Raw genomic sequence first — 23,386 nt, forward strand, 5'->3', positions numbered from 1 at the left:
AACATGCGGCAACAAAAAGGAAATTATGTGGCATAATGTAGCACATTTTGTGGCAGCATTACTTAATTTTGTCCTTTTTACAGAGGGTAACACAGTTTGGGCAAATGATTCACCACATTAATACCAGTTTAACACCCAAATACAAAAAAAACAGAAAGAGAACCAGTCCGTCTCAGCAAAGGGCACTCCACAGAGCGACAACACACGGTGCTGGGTTCCGAGTAACTTTTGATCGGTTTCAGCTGTGGATAATTTTGTTAAAATCAGCAGATTGTGCTGCAGATGATGGATTGTCTGACAAATGCGTTAAATGTATAATTATGCGGAAAACACCATGGTTGCAAAATTGCATGGTTCCAGTGGCACTGACCATAAACTAATCTTTGTTCACACACGGTATGAGCAGTATGCACGGCTTAGCTCGCACAGGTCTGGGGGAGTAGAACAAAGTTCCTCCTGGTGAAATAGATGCAGCAGCAGAGCCCTCCACCCCATACAGACAGAAGAGATGCATCATGGGTGCCAACGCAGTAACAATCGAGGTAAATTGGGCTAAGAGTAGAGCGTTGGGAGAGTTTGGGTATACACGGATATGGAGTATTGTATTGAATTGTAATAGTATTTATATAGCGCTTACTACCCCTCACAAGGCATCGGAGCGCTTTTCGGCGAGTAGCACGCTACTCCGGAACCCAAAAGGAATTAGTGGTGGATTAGTATAGGGAAATAGGAGCACAGTTTTAGTATCATTATGAGTTAATTTGAGCCACGGATATGTGAGTTTGTTAGTTGGATTGACTAGAGTAATGGAGGAGGGAAGAATGAAGAATCCAGAAGTGTTAATTGGGAGTTTATAGTAATAGGATTTTGGCTAGGGATGAGTAAAGGGGGGATGGAGGAGGGAAGAGTCTGTGGAAAGGTTTAAGGAGATCATAGTAGCAGGAGGGGTTTTGGATGAGTTAAAGGTGAGATAAATGAGGGAGAATTCAGTAGGGTTGTTTGGGAGATCATGGTCGTAAACTGAGGTTTGGGTGAGTTAGATGCGGAAGAGGAGGGAAGAGCTTAGGCAGGGCTATTTGGGAGATGAAAGTAGGATGGGTCAGAGTGGGAATATACATACACACACACACACACACACACACACATTTTTTATAATTATTTTTATTCAATTTATTTATTCTTGAAAGTAAGTAACTTTCAAACATGCGCGTAAAACTACTGAGTGCGCACTCGCCTTGACTGCCAGCCTTGGGGAGTCACCAGTCTAAGCTGCTGGGAAATAACCAGTGTTGTACGGGCACTAGTTCAGTTACGGTTCTGAAGCTCTCTTGCACACATGGCACTAACTCGGACAGGTCAGCTTAACCAGGAGCAGAGTGTACACCCCACGGAGCACGAGTGCGTTCACTGGAACCCGCGGCTAATCGGAGACGCTCACCTCTTCATAGAACTCCACTTGTGGCTTGGCTTCTTCCACGTCGTTCAAGCAGTACTCCTTAAATAACAAATAACCTGAGAGGAAGAGAGAAACAGCAGGTGAGCCAAGAACTATTGAACCTCCACCAACATTCTGGACTTTCTGCCCACTGTAAGAAGCTGGCACTTTATATATTGGACCAAAAAGAGGAACAACTGTGCAAAGAGTCCAGACAAACCCCCAGAGAGGTCACTGAGGCACAAATGACATCCCAAATGCTCTTGTTTGTGGTAGTGTGGGCGAGCAGTTAGGCATATCCGAGGGCAGTGCTAAGCATGTATTGCACACACAAAGGTAGTAAGCGAGACACCCATTCAATAAAGAAATCTGACACCAACTGATAACAATAACACACACTGTTAAATATACTTTCATAACAAGATCACCAGAATCTGGTGAGTACTTTTCAGGATATGAATTTTTACAAAAGTCGACAGTGCATTTTTCTGTAGCTGCAATGTTACTTTATGGGAAAGAAAACATACACGGCAAGCAGGTACTTCACAGCAACCTACACAACCAACCTTCTGGACTTACGGTGAATACAGGGCAGGGTCCTAGGCCACACCAACAGGTCACCGCGTGCGGCGCTGGGAAGGCCAGATGCAGGGGTACAATTCAGCACCAGGTGCCCCGTGTAAGTCAATGGGAATCGGTCCGGTCACAAAGATGCTGCAGGGGTGGACAGAGTCCAGTTCGGGTGAACCGCCAGAGGGGCTAGGGATGTAGGGACACCAATGGTCCTGCTCACCTCGATCCAGGGCGTCCAGGTGCAGAGGTGGTTTGGTGTGTCGGGTTTCCGTCACAAGTGGCAGACGTGGTGGAGGGGCCCACACAAATAGGTTGCAAGCGTGGACCAGCCCAGCCGAACCAAAAAGTGGGCTCGGTTCTCACGAGCCAAGGGGGACGTAGGGACACCAGTGGTCTTTTTCACCTTGGTGCAGGGCGTCCGGGTGCTGTGGACTGTCAGGTCTCCGTCACCACAGGCGGTCAGGGTTGAGGAGGCCTGCAGTTAGAGGCTGTCAGTGCCGCTGGGAAGTCGACAGTGGGCAAACAAGGTGGGCTTCTATTCTGGAGGGCCTGGTAGCCATGTTGTCACCGCTGACCACTTCAGCTCAGGCTAGGCAGATAGGGTGCAGTGGTGATGACTGGCATCAGGTTTTGGCAGTCCCGGTCCTCACAGTTCTTCTTGGGTTGCCTGCAGATGCAGGGAAGCAGCTCCTCTGCTCCAAGGGAGTTCTTATGGGCAAACTGAGAAGCACTGGAAGTTCACTCAGTTTCTTGGAGGCTGCAGTGGAAGGACAGGTCAGTTGCTCTTCAACGGTCGGGTACAGCAGGCAGGTTCGCAGGGTTGGTGCCAAGTCAGTTTTGCTTCTCGGGTCTGCAGGCTTCTTGTCCACTCCTTTTGTGTCCAGCGAAGATCTTAAGTCCTGGTATCAGGGGCCCCTTTAATACTCAATTTAGGGAGTGTTAAGGGGAGTGAAGGGTAGATGTCAATGGGCTACTTACCCTTGGGGTCGCTACAACTCATGTATGTCCAATTCCTTTGGGGAGTGGGCATCACCCTGCCCCAGATTTCCTAATTCCACCACACCCAAGAGGGCAGAATTTGTAAGGCTGTTTTCACTTCAGACTTGTCACTCTAGGGGTGTGTCCAGCCTGCAAATGCAATACGCTCCTATTTTGCTAATTTTCCCGCCTGTCCAGGTGCCAAGTGGGTCCTGGGGCAGGGGTCGGCATCTTCCTCTAGGGAAGGCCAAATCTGCATAGCAAAGGTCTGTTTGAAGCTTCATGCCTTGAAATGCAGGTTTGTGGGCCATCCTGTTGGGAGGGGTGTGCAACATCTCTCCCAGGGTAGGCTTTTGTTCCTGACCTCCATGGAGCAAAGGCTCTTACCCCTGGGGGTCAGAAATGGGTTTGTTGGTGGCAGACTGGCTAGAACTAGTCAGTGGTCCCACCAGCAGTTGGTAGATTTTCAGGGGGCACCTCTGAGGTGCCCTCTGGGTTCATGTATTAATAAATCATCACTGTAATCAATGAGGGTTTATTAATACAAGATGTTTGATGCTAAACATCCCCATCTTCAGTGAAGCCATCATGTAGCTGGGGAACTCGTAGTGACCAGTGTCCAGCACATGTACTTAAAAAGGCTTCCCTGTTCACTCACTATGTCTAAGAATCGACAAAGACATAGCAGGGGTTTATCTGCTCTTGCACATATGTCCACACATGTAATAGAACGGATCCTGCCTTAGGGCTGTAAGGCCTGCTGTAGGGGTGACTAAAAAATATTACATGCAGTGTTAAACGGACATGGCACACAGGCTGGGTGCCATGTTGTGTTTTCACTTTCTGGAGCACCTTGTCATGCAGCCAGTAATTGCAGTCTGTTTGAGGTTGGTAATGGGTCCCTTAGAGTGGCACAAGGCCCGCTGCAGCTCTTGGGGGGGTCCTCTTTAGTACCCAAGCCCTAGGGGTACTATTTACTAGAGGTGCTAGAGAGCCTGGCCACTTGGGTATCAAGTGACCAGGTGTCTTGTTCTAGGGAAGGAACACTTGCGCTGGGGAACTGGTTAGCAGGAACCCTGTGCATTTCAGTCAAAGTTGGACCAAAAACCAAGTAAAAAGTGGAAAGATACTGCAACCAGAAGCCAGCTCTCTACACACCCATGAATGGCCTTAAAACTGGAGTGCAATCACTTATACGCTCCTGCATGGATTATGATCAGGCTTTACTAACGGGACTGCCCAGAAAGATTTGACATCATTAACAGCAGTCTGCCACAAGACAAGTCTGCAACATGTGTAAATATGACCACATCACACCTATCATGGTCACCGTAAAATGATCAAAAAGAAACGTTCCTACAACAGAGGATGCTTTCCTGTCAAATACTCGGAAAATAGTATCTCATAAATTGACGACTCCCTAATGGAGAAAATGTATTAAAACCACTGACCGGAAACTCCTTGCTTCACCATTAACATCACTAGGTGAAGCACCAACAATATGGAACACTATACCATAAGATCTGGGCATCCGTTGTATTGTGCATGTTCAGCATACCCTGACGTACCATCTATCGTCTAACGATGTAGCATGCCATACCCCACCTACTCTGAAGCAGCGACTTGTTTACACCCGTTACCCCATCCAATTTTTAATTATACATATATATTTGTATAAAGTGCATGTGCCACTACACTGGGGTGTCTTGGCACTAAACACAAGTCATGAACTGGATAATTTCTGCGGTGTCTCTGTCCTGCATAGGTCCGGGGAAAGAGCTGCGTCTTCTGATTCTTTCTGAAACTCAAATACTTTGGTTCTCTTTTAGGTGTGCCAGGGACTATTTCTGATCCTCAACCGCAATCACTGAAAGGGCTCTGCCGCCATTCGTCCTACACTTCACTGTCAGAACTGTAGGATTCAGTTGGAAGGCTGATCTCAGAGCACATGAGGGGCAGTAGAACTAAAACCAGGATCTAGCTGGTGAAAGATTTGCTGACACACCACCAGGCAAAGTGATTTAAACAATACCCTCTCCATTATTGTCAACCAATGTTATTTTGCCAGCACTGGTGAGCTACCAAAACCCGCAGCCAGTCTTGCTGCAAAATTCTAAATAAGCTGTAATTTTGTTTTTAACAAGGTAAGCTGTTACAGCCATAAATAGGAAATTACAGTAGTAAAAGTTATATACACATATATATATATATATATATATATATATATATATATACACATACACACACACATACATATATATATGGTTAAAGTGACGTTATAGTTAGGTAAATATGTCAGTGACAACATAATGCTGTAACTAAGAAATAAGACCACTGAAATTCACCAGTTTAAGCTATCTCCAGCAACTATAACTCGCGCCCCCGCCACGCACAGTCGTCATCAATGATGTCATTTCAAATGATGCAGTCATAGTATCAATGGTGCTATAGAGCATGAGTGACGTAAGGTGTGGTAATTATCTGTTCACGGTGGGGACACAAGTTACTTTAGCGCACAAATTATAGTTACTAGAGATAACTGGTGAATTTGAGTGTTTGTTTCTAAGTTAACTGAGTACCTTCAAATGTTAAGTAATATTTAGTAAACTGTACAACGACTACATGAAGAAATGGCAAGTGACTTATCTAGTACATCAGTGGAACTGGATTAAGTAAACATAATAAGGAAGGCGAACTAGAGACCCATTTATAAAATTAGAAAAACTAAGGGCATGATTTATACGTTGGGAGTACCAATACTGAGTTGCGACGGAGTATACATACTGCCAACATAATGATCTGCCTGCCAAATTTAAATGCAGAGAGACCTTATACTTGGCGATGGCAGTGACCACTCCGTCACAGCCACGGCCAAACCTCTCCGACAGCCCGAAGGAGCAAGGGCTGTAGGAGAAATGGCTGTATGTCCGCCAACCCAATCAGGATGGGCCGACATACAGCCATTGCATTTGTCTTTTTCACTCTCCATCGCCGCCGGGGGGACAGTAAAATGAAAATAATGCCCCCCCGTCCCCCGCATGGGAAATGACTCCCATGGCAAGGAGAGCATTACTTTTTTTAATTTAAAAAATCCAGTTTGGGGATTTGCTTTTTGAAAATAAATCAACTGTTTGGTGCAGGTCTGATTCATGCGGACGCAGCCTTGCACCAAACAGTAATACGCATTGACAGGAACCGCGGTGACTAATTTTGTGCTGTTTAATACAACTATTTACACATATGCATTAATTATCCAACATCATGGTATACACAATTACCACCCTCATCCTCAGAAGGGTGGCATGCTAGGTCAGCCCACTGGATTCTAGGTGGAGAGCCCTAGATATCAGCTCTGAGCGTCTAACTGAGTGCCTAACGGTCTACTCCTGGGAGTCACCAGGACCCTGAGCTGGGGCAGGGCACCGGACCAGGGTCACAAATGGGAAAGCCACGTCACGCCTTCCCAACACAGGCTGCGGAGACCCAAACTGGTGAGGCTGCCCACACAGTGGCCAAGAAGGGCCTGGTGGGAAGACAGATGAGTGGTGCAATGCCAGCTCTGGCCTACAGGACTGAACCCTGCAACGCAGAGTTGTATGCCCAGACTTCAGATATGCGTAAAACGAGCACCACTGAGACAGTGTTAACTGCAATTATTCAGGTGCCATTAGCCAATCTGAGCATCTATCAATGATGAATATGAACATCCTTAGTAGTGAATGCAGAGTAGCAGCAACGCCCACCTCCATTTCAAAGAAAGACTGATACACCCCAAGCAAGAAGCAAGACAGAGGAGTCATTAATCTGTGCAGTAAAGCAGTAAAAACAAGGAAGTGAAAGGTTCAGCACGAAATGTAGAGGAAAGAGATGGTGCAGATACAGAAAATAAGATAAAGAAACATTGCTGGCTAAAGAAGCACAAAAAAAAGTGAACAGTAAAAAAAAGGGAAAAGCAGCTTATGAGGGGAGAAGTTTAGAAGGTAAAAACTAAAGGTGGAAGAGCCGATTGAGGAAGGAGTGGGGCTGCGAAGCAGCAGAGGAAACAAGCCAGTAGGAAGAGAAGAAGAGAGGGAGGACAGGCAAGCAGAGACCCTACACTGAAGGGTAAGAGATTTGAGAAAACGAGTGTCTTAAGGCATAGAAAAGAAGAAATGAAGATACCATAACCGGTTATGTCCGGACAGTGTGCAAGAACTGAGTAAGCCAGGAATAGACAGGACCTAGTCAGTCAGGCTGAGAGGTCTGAGGGGCTGACCAAAAAACCCAAGGCCATGCGAGGGCGAGACCAAAGAACCAAGGCCATGCGAGGGCGAGACCAAAGAACCAAGGCCATGCGAGGGCGAGACCAAAGAACCAAGGCCATGCGAGGGCGAGACCAAAGAACCAAAGCCATGCCAGGGCGAGACCAAAGAACCAAGGCCATGCGAGGGCGAGACCAAAGAACCAAGGCCATGCGAGGGCGAGACCAAAGAACCAAAGCCATGCCAGGGCGAGACCAAAGAACCAAGGCCATGCGAGGGCGAGACCAAAGAACCAAGGCCATGCGAGGGCGAGACCAAAGAACCAAGGCCATGCGAGGGCGAGACCAAAGAACCAAGGCCATGCGAGGGCGAGACCAAAGAACCAAGGCCATGCGAGGGCGAGACCAAAGAACCAAGGCCATGCGAGGGCGAGACCAAAGAACCAAGGCCATGCGAGGGCGAGACCAAAGAACCAAAGCCATGCGAGGACGAGACCAAAGAACCAAGGCCATGCGAGGGCGAGACCAAGGCCATGCGAGGGCGAGACCAAAGAATCAAGGCTGTGCGAGGGCGAACCAAGGCCATGCGAGGGCGAGACCAAAGAATCAAGGCCATGCGAGGGCGAACCAAGGCCATGCGAGGGCGAGACCAAAGAATCAAGGCTGTGCGAGGGCGAACCAAGGCCATGCGAGGGCGAGACCAAAGAATCAAGGCCATGCGAGGGCGAACCAAGGCCATGCGAGGGCGAGACCAAAGAACCAAGGCCATGCGAGGGCGAGACCAAAGAATCAAGGCCATGCGAGGGCGAGACCAAAGAACCAAGGCCGCGTGTGTGCAAGACCAAAAGGACTAAGGTCGCTCGAGGCCGATACCAAAAAGACCAAGCCCGCACCAGGGCGTGACCAAAAGAAGGAAACCCACTCCACGGCGTGACTAAAAGGACCAACCCTGCGCAAGGACACTACCGTAAGGACCAACCCTGTGTCAGGGCGTGACCAAAGAATCAAGTCCTCACGAGGGCATGACCAGAGCGACCAAACTTGCACCAGGGCGTGACAAAAAAGACCAGGCCCGTGCCCGGGTGTGACCAAAACGACCAAGCCTGCCCCATGGCGTGACCAAAACGACCAAGCCTACACCAGAAACACAACGAAAAAGACCAGGGCCGCACTAGGGCATGACCGAAAGAATCAAACCCACGCCAGGGGGTGCCCAAAAGGATCAAACCCGTGCCAGGGCATGACCAAAATAATCAAACCTGCGTCAGGGCGTGCCCAAAAGAATTAAACCCATGCTAGGGCGTGCCCAAAAGAATGAAACCCATGCCAGGGCGTGCCCAAAAGAATGAAACCCATGCCAGGGCATGACCAAAAGAATGAAACCCATGCCAGGGCATGACCAAAATATGGGCATGACCAAAAGAATGAAACCCATGCCAGGGCATGACCAAAAGAATGAAACCCATGCCAGGGCGTGACCAGAAGGACCAAACTTAGACCTGAACTTGACAAAAAAGACCAGGCCTGCGCCAGGGTGTGACCAAAAGGACCAAACCCGCACCAGGGCGTGACCAAACAACCAAACCCGCACCAGGGCGTGACCAAACAACCAAACCCGCACCAGGGCGTGACCAAACAACCAAACCCGCGCCAGGGCGTGACCAAAAGTGGTGGAGAGGAAAATGGGCAAGGGGAGCGAGGAAGAGAGGCATGAGGAGAGGAAGAGGGGCATGGGGTGGAGGAAGAGGCATGGGATGGAGGAAGAGAGGCATGGGGAGAGGAAAAGGCATGGGGAGAGGAAGAGTGGCATGGGGAGAGGAAGAGTGGCATGGGGAGAGGAAGAGTGGCATAAGAGAGAGGAAGAGTGGCATAATAGAGAGGAAAAGGAGTATGGGGAGAGGAAAAGGAGTATGGGGAGAGGAAAAGGAGTATGGGGAGAGGAAAAGGAGTATGGGGAGAGGAAGAGTGGCATGGGGAGAGGAAGAGTGGCATGGGGAGAGGAAGAGGAGTATGGGGAGAGCAAGAGAGGCATGGGAGAGGAAGAGGCATGGGGAGAGGAAGAGGCATGGGGAGAGGAAGAGTGGCATGGGGAGAGGAAGAGTGGCATGGGGAGAGGAAGAGTGGCATGGGGAGAGGAAGAGTGGCATGGGGAGAGGAAGAGAGGCATAAGAGAGGAAGAGAGGCATAAGAGAGGAAGAGGGGCATAAGAGAGGAAGAGGGGCATAAGAGAGAGGAAGAGGGGCATAAGAGAGAGGAAGAGAGGCATGGGGAGAGGGAAGGGAAAGGAAGAGAGGCATGGGAGGAGAGGAAATGGCATTTGGTCAGGAAGAGAGGCTTAGGGGAGAGGAAGGGAGCATGGGGGAGTGGAACAGAGGCTTATGGGAGGAAGAGGGGCATGGGGGAGAGAAAGAGGGAAGGTGGGGGAGAGGAAGAGAGGCATGAGGAGAGGAAGAGAGGCATGGTGGGGGAGAGGAAGAGAGGCATGGTGGGGGGAGAGGAAGAGAGGCATGGGGAGAGGAAGAGAGCCATGGTGGGGGAGAGGAAGAGAGGCATGGTGGGGGGAGAGGAAGAGGCATGGGGAGAGGAAGAGAGCCATGGTGGGGGAGAGGAAGAGAGGCATGGTGGGGGGAGAGGAAGAGGCATGGGGAGAGGAAGAGAGCCATGGTGGGGGAGAGGAAGAGAGGCATGGTGCGAGAGAGAAAGTGAGAGAAGAGCTAACCAATCCACGCGTTAGTCCCCTCTCTCCTGGCCAGAAGCAGCGCTCAGAAGCCTCCCCAGCATCACCAGGGCACCCCTGAAGCAGGTTTCATGAACTGCTCGCAGAAGCTCGACCTCATCACCCCAACACTGATGGGGTACACTGCCTCAAAGAAAGGGAGGAGAGCTCTTGGTAGACATCCGCTCGATGCCGCAGGAAACAACTTGTGAGAAAGATTCAACTACAACAAGTGCAGCAAACGGTGAGATGGGAAAACCTTTCACAGCACCTGGATGAGATCGAGTTCACGTCACTGGGTGTCTAAGTTCTGCAGCAATATACAGCGCTTGTCAATTATTTAAGCATCTGTGTAAAGTGCCCAGAGGTCGATAAGGATGTGGTCTGTGCTATTTAAAACGAGGCCTTAATATGAATAATTCAGCAGTCAGGGCCAGGCATGGCTTTATGTGGGCCTTGTGACACCGGCTGCACACCTGTGGAAAACGGGGTTGTAGGTGGGGGGGCCCCAACCTCTCTTAACCCTGCCCAACCTCTAATGGGGGGGGGGGGGGGGTTAAACCACTTTTCCCCTTAGTCTATGGCCAGGTGGGGTGTACTCCCTCATAACCCGTGTATGGAACAGCAAACTAGAAAGCAGCACTCACTGCATAGCGCTTTGTTACTTCTAGGCGCCTTTCCACGGCGCTGCACCAGGTCGGGTTATAGATGCGACACCTCTAGTGTGCAACAAGAAGCCGAGCGGGTGGAAGGGAGGGGGGGAACTGGGGCCACAGGTGAGTGAGAGCAGAAGGAGTGAGATAAAGTGGTGACTGATAGAGGGGAGGGAGATAGCAAGGAAGGGAGGAGCAGGGGTGAGCGATGGAGAGAGTGGGGGAGCAAGAGTGAAAAGGTGGATGACGTGGAGGGGGTGAGGGGAAAAGATGGCAGATGTGAAGGGAGAGCGATGGGGCGGCAGAAAGGAGCGCGTGGTGTGAAAGGATGAGGAGGGGGGAGTAACAGACCAGTGGAGGGAAGCGAAGGACACGATGGGGGAGTGATTAAAAGACAGGAGGAGGGAGGGTGGAAGCAGCAGGAGTGACACTGAAAGGGAGGGCCCTGATCACTGGATCAGTGGGAGGGCGGCGAGGGACAGAGGTCACTGGCGAGGAGCTAGGGAGGTGTCTTCGGGGATGGGGGTTCGGGGTGGGGGGGGGGGGGGACTATGAGAAAGACACTCGGGTGAGGGCTGTTTCCGGTAAAGCACAGCATGCAGATAAGCTAGAAACAGGAAGTGTGCGTCACTTCCTGCCCCAACCCACAGCGCCTTCGCATGAAAGAGATAATAAACGGGCCACCCCTCACACACATCCTGTGATCCTCGCCACACGTGGCTGCCACGGACTCGGGTGCAAGGGCAGAGCCCAGTGGTCCTAGTCCTGGGACAGCAGTGAATACTGCAAGTCAGCCTGAGAGGCCCTGCTTCTGAATGGGCACCAGCACATGATCAGCAGCCTCTGCTGCGGGGCACTGCCCTCTTCTGCAGGGCTGCTACAACAGAGGATGCTGGGGTCAGGGCTGAGGGGCATTGGCAGAGCCCAGTGGTCCTAGTCCTGGGACAGCAGTGAATACTGCAAGTCAGCCTGAGAGGCCCTGCTTCTGAATGGGCACCAGCACATGATCAGCAGTCTCTGCTGCGGGGCACTGCCCTCTTGTGCAGGGCTGCTACAACAGAGGATGCTGGGGTCAGGGCTGAGGGGCATTGGCAGAGCCCAGTGGTCCTAGTCCTGGGACAGCAGTGAATACTGCAAGTCAGCTAGAGAGGCCCTGCTTCTGAATGGGCACCAGCACATGATCAGCAGTCTCTGCTGCGGGGCACTGCCCTCTTCTGCAGGGCTGCTACAACAGAGGATGCTGGGGTCAGGGCTGAGGGGCATTGGCAGAGCCCAGTGGTCCTAGTCCTGGGACAGCAGTGAATACTGCAAGTCAGCCTGAGAGGCCCTGCTTCTGAATGGGCACCAGCACATGATCAGCAGCCTCTGCTGCGGGGCACTGCCCTCTTCTGCAGGGCTGCTACAACAGAGGATGCTGGGGTCAGGGCTGAGGGGCATTGGCAGAGCCCAGTGGTCCTAGTCCTGGGACAGCAGTGAATACTGCAAGTCAGCCTGAGAGGCCCTGCTTCTGAATGGGCACCAGCACATGATCAGCAGTCTCTGCTGCGGGGCACTGCCCTCTTGTGCAGGGCTGCTACAACAGAGGATGCTGGGGTCAGGGCTGAGGGGCATTGGCAGAGCCCAGTGGTCCTAGTCCTGGGACAGCAGTGAATACTGCAAGTCAGCTAGAGAGGCCCTGCTTCTGAATGGGCACCAGCACATGATCAGCAGTCTCTGCTGCGGGGCACTGCCCTCTTCTGCAGGGCTGCTACAACAGAGGATGCTGGGGTCAGGGCTGAGGGGCATTGGCAGAGCCCAGTGGTCCTAGTCCTGGGACAGCAGTGAATACTGCAAGTCAGCCTGAGAGGCCCTGCTTCTGAATGGGCACCAGCACATGATCAGCAGCCTCTGCTGCGGGGCACTGCCCTCTTGTGCAGGGCTGCTACAACAGAGGATGCTGGGGGCAGGGCTGAGGGGCATTGGCAGAGCCCAGTGGTCCTAGTCCTGGGACACAGTGAATACTGGAAGTCGGCTAGAGAGGCCCTGCTTCTGAATAGGCACCAGCACATGATCAACAGCCTCTGCTGCGGGGCACTGCCCTCTTCTGCAGGGCTGCTACAACAGAGGATGCTGGGGGCAGGGCTGAGGGGCATTGGCAGAGCCCAGTGGTCCTAGTCCTAGGACACAGTGAATACTGCAAGTCAGCTAGAGAGGCCCTGCTTCTGAATGGGCATTAGCACACGATCAGCAGCCTCTGCTGCGGGGCACTGCCCTCTTGTGCAGGGCTGCTACAACAGAGGATGCTGGGGGCAGGGCTGAGGGGCATTGGCAGAGCCTAGTGGTCCTAGTCCTGGGACACAGTGAATACTGCAAGTCGGCTAGAGAGGCCCTGCTTCTGAATGGGCACCAGCACATGATCAGCAGCCTCTGCTGCGGGGCACTGCCCTCTTGCCGCAGGGCTGCTACAACAGAGGATGCTGGGGGCAGGGCTGAGGGGCATTGGCAGAGCCTAGTGGTCCTAGTCCTGGGACACAGTGAATACTGGAAGTCAGCTAGAGAGGCCCTGCTTCTGAATGGGCACCAGCACATGATCAGCAGCCTCTGCTGCGGGGCACTGCCCTCTTGCCGCAGGGCTGCTACAACAGAGGATGCTGGGGGCAGGGTTTGGGGCATTGGCAGAGCCCAGTGGTCCTAGTCCTGGGACAGCAGTGAATACTGCAAGTCAGCTAGAGAGGCCCTGCTTCTGAATGGGCACCAGCACATGATCAGCAGCCTCTGCTGCGGGGCACTGCCCTCTTGTGCAGGGCTGCTACAACAGAGGATGCTGGGGGCAGGGCTGAGGGGCATTGGCAGAGCCCAGTGGTCCTAGTCCTGGGACACAGTGAATACTGCAAATCAGCCTGAGAGGCCCTGCTTCTGAATGGGCACCAGCACATGATCAGCAGCCTCTGCTGCGGGGCACTGCCCTCTTCTGCAGGGCTGCTACAACAGAGGATGCTGGGGGCAGGGCTGAGGGGCATTGGCAGAGCCCAGTGGTCCTAGTCCTGGGACACAGTGAATACTGCAAATCAGCCTGAGAGGCCCTGCTTCTGAATGGGCACCAGCACATGATCAGCAGCCTCTGCTGCGGGGCACTGCCCTCTTCTGCAGGGCTGCTACAACAGAGGATGCTGGGGGCAGGGCTGAGGGGCATTGGCAGAGCCCAGTGGTCCTAGTCCTGGGACACAGTGAATACTGGAAGTCGGCTAGAGAGGCCCTGCTTCTGAATGGGCACCAGCACATGATCAGCAGCCTCTGCTGCGGGGCACTGCCCTCTTGCCGCAGGGCTGCTACAACAGAGGATGCTGGGGGAAGGGCTGAGGGGCATTGGCAGAGCCCAGTGGTCCTAGTCCTGGGACACAGTGAATACTGGAAGTCGGCTAGAGAGGCCCTGCTTCTGAATGGGCACCAGCACATGATCAGCAGCCTCTGCTGCGGGGCACTGCCCTCTTGCCGCAGGGCTGCTACAACAGAGGATGCTGGGGGCAGGGCTGAGGGGCATTGGCAGAGCCCAGTGGTCCTAGTCCTGGGACACAGTGAATACTGCAAATCAGCCTGAGAGGCCCTGCTTCTGAATGGGCACCAGCACATGATCAGCAGCCTCTGCTGCGGGGCACTGCCCTCTTCTGCAGGGCTGCTACAACAGAGGATGCTGGGGGCAGGGCTGAGGGGCATTGGCAGAGCCTAGTGGTCCTAGTCCTGGGACACAGTGAATACTGCAAGTCAGCTAGAGAGGCCCTGCTTCTGAATGGGCACCAGCACATGATCAGCAGCCTCTGCTGCGGGGCACTGCCCTCTTCTGCAGGGCTGCTACAACAGAGGATGCTGGGGGCAGGGCTGAGGGGCATTGGCAGAGCCTAGTGGTCCTAGTCCTGGGACACAGTGAATACTGCAAGTCAGCTAGAGAGGCCCTGCTTCTGAATGGGCACCAGCACATGATCAGCAGCCTCTGCTGCGGGGCACTGCCCTCTTGTGCAGGGCTGCTACAACAGAGGATGCTGGGGGCAGGGCTGAGGGGCATTGGCAGAGCCCAGTGGTCCTAGTCCTGGGACACAGTGAATACTGCAAATCAGCCTGAGAGGCCCTGCTTCTGAATGGGCACCAGCACATGATCAGCAGCCTCTGCTGCAGGGCACTGCCCTCTTCTGCAGGGCTGCTACAACAGAGGATGCTGGGGGCAGGGCTGAGGGGCATTGGCAGAGCCTAGTGGTCCTAGTCCTGGGACACAGTGAATACTGCAAGTCAGCTAGAGAGGCCCTGCTTCTGAATGGGCACCAGCACATGATCAGCAGCCTCTGCTGCGGGGCACTGCCCTCTTGTGCAGGGCTGCTACAACAGAGGATGCTGGGGGCAGGGCTGAGGGGCATTGGCAGAGCCCAGTGGTCCTAGTCCTGGGACACAGTGAATACTGCAAATCAGCCTGAGAGGCCCTGCTTCTGAATGGGCACCAGCACATGATCAGCAGCCTCTGCTGCGGGGCACTGCCCTCTTCTGCAGGGCTGCTACAACAGAGGATGCTGGGGGCAGGGCTGAGGGGCATTGGCAGAGCCTAGTGGTCCTAGTCCTGGGACACAGTGAATACTGCAAGTCAGCTAGAGAGGCCCTGCTTCTGAATGGGCACCAGCACATGATCAGCAGCCTCTGCTGCGGGGCACTGCCCTCTTGTGCAGGGCTGCTACAACAGAGGATGCTGGGGGCAGGGCTGAGGGGCATTGGCAGAGCCCAGTGGTCCTAGTCCTGGGACACAGTGAATACTGCAAATCAGCCTGAGAGGCCCTGCTTCTGAATGGGCACCAGCACATGATCAGCAGCCTCTGCTGCGGGGCACTGCCCTCTTGTGCAGGGCTGCTACAACAGAGGATGCTGGGGGCAGGGCTGAGGGGCATTGGCAGAGCCTAGTGGTCCTAGTCCTGGGACACAGTGAATACTGCAAGTCAGCTAGAGAGGCCCTGCTTCTGAATGGGCACCAGCACATGATCAGCAGCCTCTGCTGCGGGGCACTGCCCTCTTGCCGCAGGGCTGCTACAACAGAGGATGCTGGGGGCAGGGCTGAGGGGCATTGGCAGAGCCCAGTGGTCCTAGTCCTGGGACAGCAGTGAATACTGCAAGTCAGCTAGAGAGGCCCTGCTTCTGAATGGGCACCAGCACATGATCAGCAGCCTCTGCTGCGGGGCACTGCCCTCTTGCCGCAGGGCTGCTACAACAGAGGATGCTGGGGGCAGGGCTGAGGGGCATTGGCAGAGCCTAGTGGTCCTAGTCCTGGGACACAGTGAATACTGCAAGTCAGCTAGAGAGGCCCTGCTTCTGAATGGGCACCAGCACATGATCAGCAGCCTCTGCTGCGGGGCACTGCCCTCTTGCCGCAGGGCTGCTACAACAGAGGATGCTGGGGGCAGGGCTGAGGGGCATTGGCAGAGCCTAGTGGTCCTAGTCCTGGGACACAGTGAATACTGGAAGTCAGCTAGAGAGGCCCTGCTTCTGAATGGGCACCAGCACATGATCAGCAGCCTCTGCTGCGGGGCACTGCCCTCTTGTGCAGGGCTGCTACAACAGAGGATGCTGGGGGCAGGGCTGAGGGGCATTGGCAGAGCCCAGTGGTCCTAGTCCTGGGACAGCAGTGAATACTGCAAGTCAGCTAGAGAGGCCCTGCTTCTGAATGGGCACCAGCACATGATCAGCAGCCTCTGCTGCGGGGCACTGCCCTCTTGCCGCAGGGCTGCTACAACAGAGGATGCTGGGGGCAGGGCTGAGGGGCATTGGCAGAGCCTAGTGGTCCTAGTCCTGGGACACAGTGAATACTGGAAGTCAGCTAGAGAAGCCCTGCTTCTGAATGGGCACCAGCACATGATCAGCAGCCTCTGCTGCGGGGCACTGCCCTCTTGTGCAGGGCTGCTACAACAGAGGATGCTGGGGGCAGGGCTGAGGGGCATTGGCAGAGCCCAGTGGTCCTAGTCCTGGGACAGCAGTGAATACTGCAAGTCAGCTAGAGAGGCCCTGCTTCTGAATGGGCACCAGCACATGATCAGCAGCCTCTTCTGCAGGGCTGCTACAACAGAGGATGCTGGGGGCAGGGCTGAGGGGCATTGGCAGAGCCCAGTGGTCCTAGTCCTGGGACAGCAGTGAATACTGCAAGTCAGCTAGAGAGGCCCTGCTTCTGAATGGGCACCAGCACATGATCAGCAGCCTCTGCTGCGGGGCACTGCCCTCTTGTGCAGGGCTGCTACAACAGAGGATGCTGGGGGCAGGGCTGAGGGGCATTGGCAGAGCCCAGTGGTCCTAGTCCTGGGACACAGTGAATACTGCAAGTCGGCTAGAGAGGCCCTGCTTCTGAATGGGCACCAGCACATGATCAGCAGCCTCTGCTGCGGGGCACTGCCCTCTTCTGCAGGGCTGCTACAACAGAGGATGCTGGGGGCAGGGCTGAGGGGCATTGGCAGAGCCCAGTGGTCCTAGTCCTGGGACAGCAGTGAATACTGCAAGTCAGCTAGAGAGGCCCTGCTTCTGAATGGGCACCAGCACATGATCAGCAGCCTCTGCTGCGGGGCACTGCCCTCTTGCCGCAGGGCTGCTACAACAGAGGATGCTGGGGGCAGGGCTGAGGGGCATTGGCAGAGCCTAGTGGTCCTAGTCCTGGGACACAGTGAATACTGGAAGTCAGCTAGAGAGGCCCTGCTTCTGAATGGGCACCAGCACATGATCAGCAGCCTCTGCTGCGGGGCACTGCCCTCTTGTGCAGGGCTGCTACAACAGAGGATGCTGGGGGCAGGGCTGAGGGGCATTGGCAGAGCCCAGTGGTCCTAGTCCTGGGACAGCAGTGAATACTGCAAGTCAGCTAGAGAGGCCCTGCTTCTGAATGGGCACCAGCACATGATCAGCAGCCTCTGCTGCGGGGCACTGCCCTCTTTCCGCAGGGCTGCTACAACAGAGGATGCTGGGGGTAGGGCTGAGGGGCATTGGCAGAGCCCAGTGGTCCTAGTCCTGGGACAGCAGTGAATACTGCAAGTCGGCTAGAGAGGCCCTGCTTCTGAATGGGCACCAGCACATGATCAACAGCCTCTGCTGCGGGGCACTGCCCTCTTGTGCAGGGCTGCTACAACAGAGGATGCTGGGGTCAGGGCTGAGGGGCATTGGCAGAGCCCAGTGGTCCTAGTCCTGGGACAGCAGTGAATACTGCAAGTCGGCTAGAGAGGCCCTGCTTCTGAATGGGCACCAGCACATGATCAGCAGCCTCTGCTGCGGGGCACTGGCCTCTTCTGCAGGGCTGCTACAACAGAGGATGCTGGGGTCAGGGCTGAGGGGCATTGGCAGAGCCCAGTGGTTCTAGTCCTGGGACAGCAGTGAATACTGGAAGTCAGCCTGAGAGGCCCTGCTTCTGAATAGGCACCAGCACATGATCAACAGCCTCTGCTGCGGGGCACTGCCCTCTTGTGCAGGGCTGCTACAACAGAGGATGCTGGGGGCAGGGCTGAGGGGCATTGGCAGAGCCCAGTGGTCCTAGTCCTAGGACACAGTGAATACTGCAAGTCAGCCTGAGAGGCCCTGCTTCTGAATAGGCACCAGCACATGATCAACAGCCTCTGCTGCGGGACATTGCCCTCTTGTGCAGGGCTGCTACAACAGAGGAGGCTGGGGGCAGGGCTGAGGGGCATTGGCAGAGCCCAGTGGTCCTAGTCCTGGGACACAGTGAATACTGGAAGTCGGCTAGAGAGGCCCTGCTTCTGAATGGGCACCAGCACATGATCAGCAGCCTCTGCTGCGGGGCACTGCCCTCTTCTGCAGGGCTGCTACAACAGAGGATGCTGGGGGCAGGGCTGAGGGGCATTGGCAGAGCCCAGTGGTCCTAGTCCTAGGACACAGTGAATACTGCAAGTCGGCTAGAGAGGCCCTGCTTCTGAATGGGCACCAGCACATGATCAGCAGCCTCTGCTGCGGGGCACTGCCCTCTTCTGCAGGGCTGCTACAACAGAGGATGCTGGGGTCAGGGCTGAGGGGCACTGGCAGAGCCCAGTGGTCCTAGTCCTGGGACAGCAGTGAATACTGCAAGTCAGCCTGAGAGGCCCTGCTTCTGAATGGGCACCAGCACATGATCAGCAGTCTCTGCTGCGGGGCACTGCCCTCTTCTGCAGGGCTGCTACAACAGAGGATGCTGGGGGCAGGGCTGAGGGGCATTGGCAGAGCCCAGTGGTCCTAGTCCTAGGACACAGTGAATACTGCAAGTCAGCTAGAGAGGCCCTGCTTCTGAATGGGCATTAGCACACGATCAGCAGCCTCTGCTGCGGGGCACTGCCCTCTTCTGCAGGGCTGCTACAACAGAGGATGCTGGGGGCAGGGCTGAGGGGCATTGGCAGAGCCCAGTGGTCCTAGTCCTAGGACACAGTGAATACTGCAAGTCGGCTAGAGAGGCCCTGCTTCTGAATGGGCACCAGCACATGATCAGCAGCCTCTGCTGCGGGGCACTGCCCTCTTGCCGCAGGGCTGCTACAACAGAGGATGCTGGGGGCAGGGTTTGGGGCATTGGCAGAGCCCAGTGGTCCTAGTCCTGGGACAGCAGTGAATACTGCAAGTCAGCTAGAGAGGCCCTGCTTCTGAATGGGCACCAGCACATGATCAGCAGCCTCTGCTGCGGGGCACTGCCCTCTTGTGCAGGGCTGCTACAACAGAGGATGCTGGGGGCAGGGCTGAGGGGCATTGGCAGAGCCCAGTGGTCCTAGTCCTGGGACAGCAGTGAATACTGCAAGTCAGCTAGAGAGGCCCTGCTTCTGAATGGGCACCAGCACATGATCAGCAGCCTCTGCTGCGGGGCACTGCCCTCTTGCCGCAGGGCTGCTACAACAGAGGATGCTGGGGGAAGGGCTGAGGGGCATTGGCAGAGCCCAGTGGTCCTAGTCCTAGGACACAGTGAATACTGCAAGTCGGCTAGAGAGGCCCTGCTTCTGAATGGGCACCAGCACATGATCAGCAGCCTCTGCTGCGGGGCACTGCCCTCTTCTGCAGGGCTGCTACAACGGAGGATGCTGGGGTCAGGATTGAGGTGCATTGGCAGAGCTGTGCTGGAGTCCAGTATTAGACCGCAAAGCTGTGCTGCAGCTCAGGGCTGAGGTGCATTGGCAGAGATGTTTGTGAGTCCAGTATTAGACCAGTAAGGTGAGCTGTAGGTCAGAACTGAGGTGCATTGGTAGAACTGTGAGTCCAGTATTAGACCACTGAGGTGTGCTCTAGTTCAGGACGGAGGTGCACTGGCAGAGCTGTGCTTGGGTCCAGTATTAAACAAGTGGGGTGTGCTGTAGTTCAGGACTGAGGTGCACTTGCAGAGCTGCGAGTCCAGTATTACACCATTGAGGTGAGCTGTAGCTAAGGACTGAGGTGCATTAGCAGAGCTGTGAGTCCAGTATAAGGCCAGTGAGGTGTGTGTAGTTCAGGATTGAGGTGCACTGGCAGAGCTGTGCATGAGTCCAGTATTACACCAGTAAGGTGAGCTGTAGCTCTGGACTGAGGTGCATTGGCAGAGCTGTGAGTCCAGTATTAGACCAGTGAGGTGAGCTGTAGTTTTAGAATGAGGTGCATTGGCTGAGCCGTGAGTACAGTATTACACCAGTGAGGTGAGCTGTAGCTCATGATTGAGGTACATTAGAAGAGCTGTAAAAGGGTTCAGGATTTGACCAGTAAGGTGAGCTGTAGCTCAGGACTGAGGTGCATTTGCAGAGCTTGGAGTTCAGTATTAGACCATTGGGCAGAGCTGTAGAACAGGACTAAGGTGCATTGGCAGAGCTGCGAGTCCAGGATTAAACCAGTGGGGTGTGCTGTATCTCAGGATTGAGGTGCACTGGCAGAGCTGTGCCAGAGTCCAGTACTGGACGAGTGAGGCGTTCTGTAGCCCAGGGTTGAGGTGCATTGGCAGTGCTGCGAGTTCATTATTAGATTAGTAAGGTGAGCTGTAGTCCAGGACTGAGGTGCATTGGTAGAGCTTTGAGTCCAGTATTAGACCAGTAAGGTGTGGTGTTCGCTAGGACTGAGGTGCATCGGCAGAGCTGTTCGTGAGACCAGTATTAGACCAGTGAGATGAGCTGTAGCTCAGGACTGAGGTGCATTGGTAGAGCATTGAGTGCAATATTGGATCAGTGAGGTGAGCTGTAGTTCCAGATTGAGGTGCATCGGCAGAGCTGTGAGTGAGTTCAGTATTGGATCAGTGGCGTGAGCTGTAGCTCAGGACTGAGGTGCATCGGCAGAGCTTGGAGTTCAGTATTGGATCAGTGGGGTGAGCTGTAGCTCAGGACTGAGGTGCATCGGCAGAGCTGTGAGTGAGTTCAGTATTGGATCAGTGGCGTGGTGAGCTGTAGCTCAGGACTGAGGTGCATCGACAGAGCTGTGAGTGAGTTCAGTATTGGATCAGTGGCGTGAGCTGTAGCTCAGGACTGAGGTGCATCGGCAGAGCTTGGAGTTCAGTATTGGATCAGTGGGGTGAGCTGTAGCTCAGGACTGAGGTGCATCGGCAGAGCTGTGAGTGAGTTCAGTATTGGATCAGTGGCGTGGTGAGCTGTAGCTCAGGACTGAGGTGCATCGGCAGAGCTGTGAGTGAGTTCAGTATTGGATCAGTGGGGTGAGCTGTAGCTCTGGACTGAGGTGCATCGGCAGAGCTGTGAGTGAGTTCAGTATTGGATCAGTGGGGTGAGCTGTAGCTCTGGACTGAGGTGCATCGGCAGAGCTGTGAGTGAGTTCAGTATTAGATCAGTGGGGTGAGCTGTAGCTCAGGGCTGAGGGGCATCGACAGAGCTGTGAGTGAGTTCAGTATTGAATCAGTGGGGGAGCTGTAGCTCAGGACTGAGGTGCATCGGCAGAGCTGTGAGTGAGTTCAGTATTGGATCAGTGGCGTGGTGAGCTGTAGCTCAGGACTGAGGTGCATCGGCAGAGCTGTGAGTGAGTTCAGTATTGGATCAGTGGGGTGAGCTGTAGCTCTGGACTGAGGTGCATCGGCAGAGCTGTGAGTGAGTTCAGTATTAGATCAGTGGAGTGAGCTGTAGCTCTGGACTGAGGTGCATTGGCAGAGCTGTATTTGAACCCTTACTGGGGCCGCAGAGCGGTAAGAGGTGAACTGGGCGGGGCGTCTGTGGCATTTAAAGGGTGAACCGGAAGTGAAAAGAATGCAGTTACAGTTTGAGAGGAAGTCGCGTTTCCTCTTTGCCCCGTTTCCTCTGCACTGACCTCTGGAGCAAGGCTTCACCGCCGGGGGGTTGGGGGGGGGGGGGGGGGGGCGGCTGCTGACAGTACTGGGACACAACAGTACCACTGCTCTCCACCCCAGACCCGCACTGGCCCCGCCTGCCTTCTGGGGGGTCACCCAGAGGTACACCCACCTCAACAGGACCCCCCAGTACTGGGCACTGACTGAGCTGCATCAGTCGACCTGAGGCTGCATCTCCTGCAGTACTGGAGGAGGGGGCACAGGGGGCAGGGTCTGCACACCTCAAAGTGGCATGTCACCTCACCAGCTCTCCAGGCACTGGGGCAGAGCTCAGTGCACCTCACTGCATCACCTGCACCTCTAGTACTGGGACTGAGCTATGTCAGGGCACCTCACAGCGAAACCTGCACCTCTAGTACTGGGACTGAGCTATGTCAGGGCACCTCTAGTACTGGGACTGAGCTATGTCAGGGCACCTCACTGCATCACCTGCACCTCTAGTACTGGGACTGAGCTATGTCAGGGCACCTCACAGTGTCACCTGCACCTCTAGTACTGGGACTGAGCTATGTCAGGGCACCTCTAGTACTGGGACTGAGCTATGTCAGGGCACCTCACAGCATCGCCTGCACCTCTAGTACTGGGACTGAGCTATGTGAGTGCACCTCTAGTACTGGGACTGAGCTATGTCAGTGCACCTCTAGTACTGGGACTGAGCTATGTCAGGGCACCTCACAGCGTCACCTGCACCTCTAGTACTGGGACTGAGCTATGTCAGGGCACCTCACAGCGAAACCTGCACCTCTAGTACTGGGACTGAGCTATGTCAGTGCACCTCTAGTACTGGGACTGAGCTATGTCAGGGCACCTCACAGCATCGCCTGCACCTCTAGTACTGGGACTGAGCTATGTGAGTGCACCTCTAGTACTGGGACTGAGCTATGTCAGTGCACCTCTAGTACTGGGACTGAGCTATGTCAGGGCACCTCACAGCGTCACCTGCACCTCTAGTACTGGGACTGAGCTATGTCAGGGCACCTCTAGTACTGGGACTGAGCTATGTCAGGGCACCTCTAGTACTGGGACTGAGCTATGTCAGGGCACCTCTAGTACTGGGACTGAACTATGTCAGGGCACCTCACAGCATCGCCTGCACCTCTAGTACTGGGACTGAGCTATGTGAGTGCACCTCTAGTACTGGGACTGAGCTATGTGAGTGCACCTCTAGTACTGGGACTGAACTATGTCAGGGCACCTCACAGCATCGCCTGCACCTCTAGTACTGGGACTGAGCTATGTGAGTGCACCTCTAGTACTGGGACTGAGCTATGTCAGTGCACCTCTAGTACTGGGACTGAGCTATGTTAGGGCACCTCACAGCGTCACCTGCACCTCTAGTACTGGGACTGAGCTATGTCAGGGCACCTCTAGTACTGGGACTGAGCTATGTCCGGGCACCTCTAGTACTGGGCCTGAGCTATGTCAGGGCACCTCTAGTACTGGGCCTGAACTATGTCAGGGCACCGCACAGCATCGCCTGCACCTCTAGTATTGGGACTGAGCTATGTCAGTGCACCTCTAGTACTGGGACTGA

General features: G+C 54.5%; 1 protein-coding gene across 1 annotated transcript in view; it reads right to left on the bottom strand.

Moving 5' to 3' along the window:
* Positions 1 to 23,386, bottom strand: part of GRK2 (G protein-coupled receptor kinase 2) — a 258,235-nt gene that overhangs the window by 119,366 nt on the left and 115,483 nt on the right. The window contains exon 3 of the mRNA XM_069232942.1: positions 1,439 to 1,512. Coding sequence (XP_069089043.1) covers positions 1,439 to 1,512 — 74 coding nt within the window. The remainder of the gene's footprint in view (positions 1 to 1,438; positions 1,513 to 23,386) is intronic.

The sequence above is a fragment of the Pleurodeles waltl genome, chromosome 4_2, assembly GCF_031143425.1.
Source record: "Pleurodeles waltl isolate 20211129_DDA chromosome 4_2, aPleWal1.hap1.20221129, whole genome shotgun sequence".
Lineage (NCBI taxonomy): Eukaryota > Metazoa > Chordata > Amphibia > Caudata > Salamandridae > Pleurodeles > Pleurodeles waltl.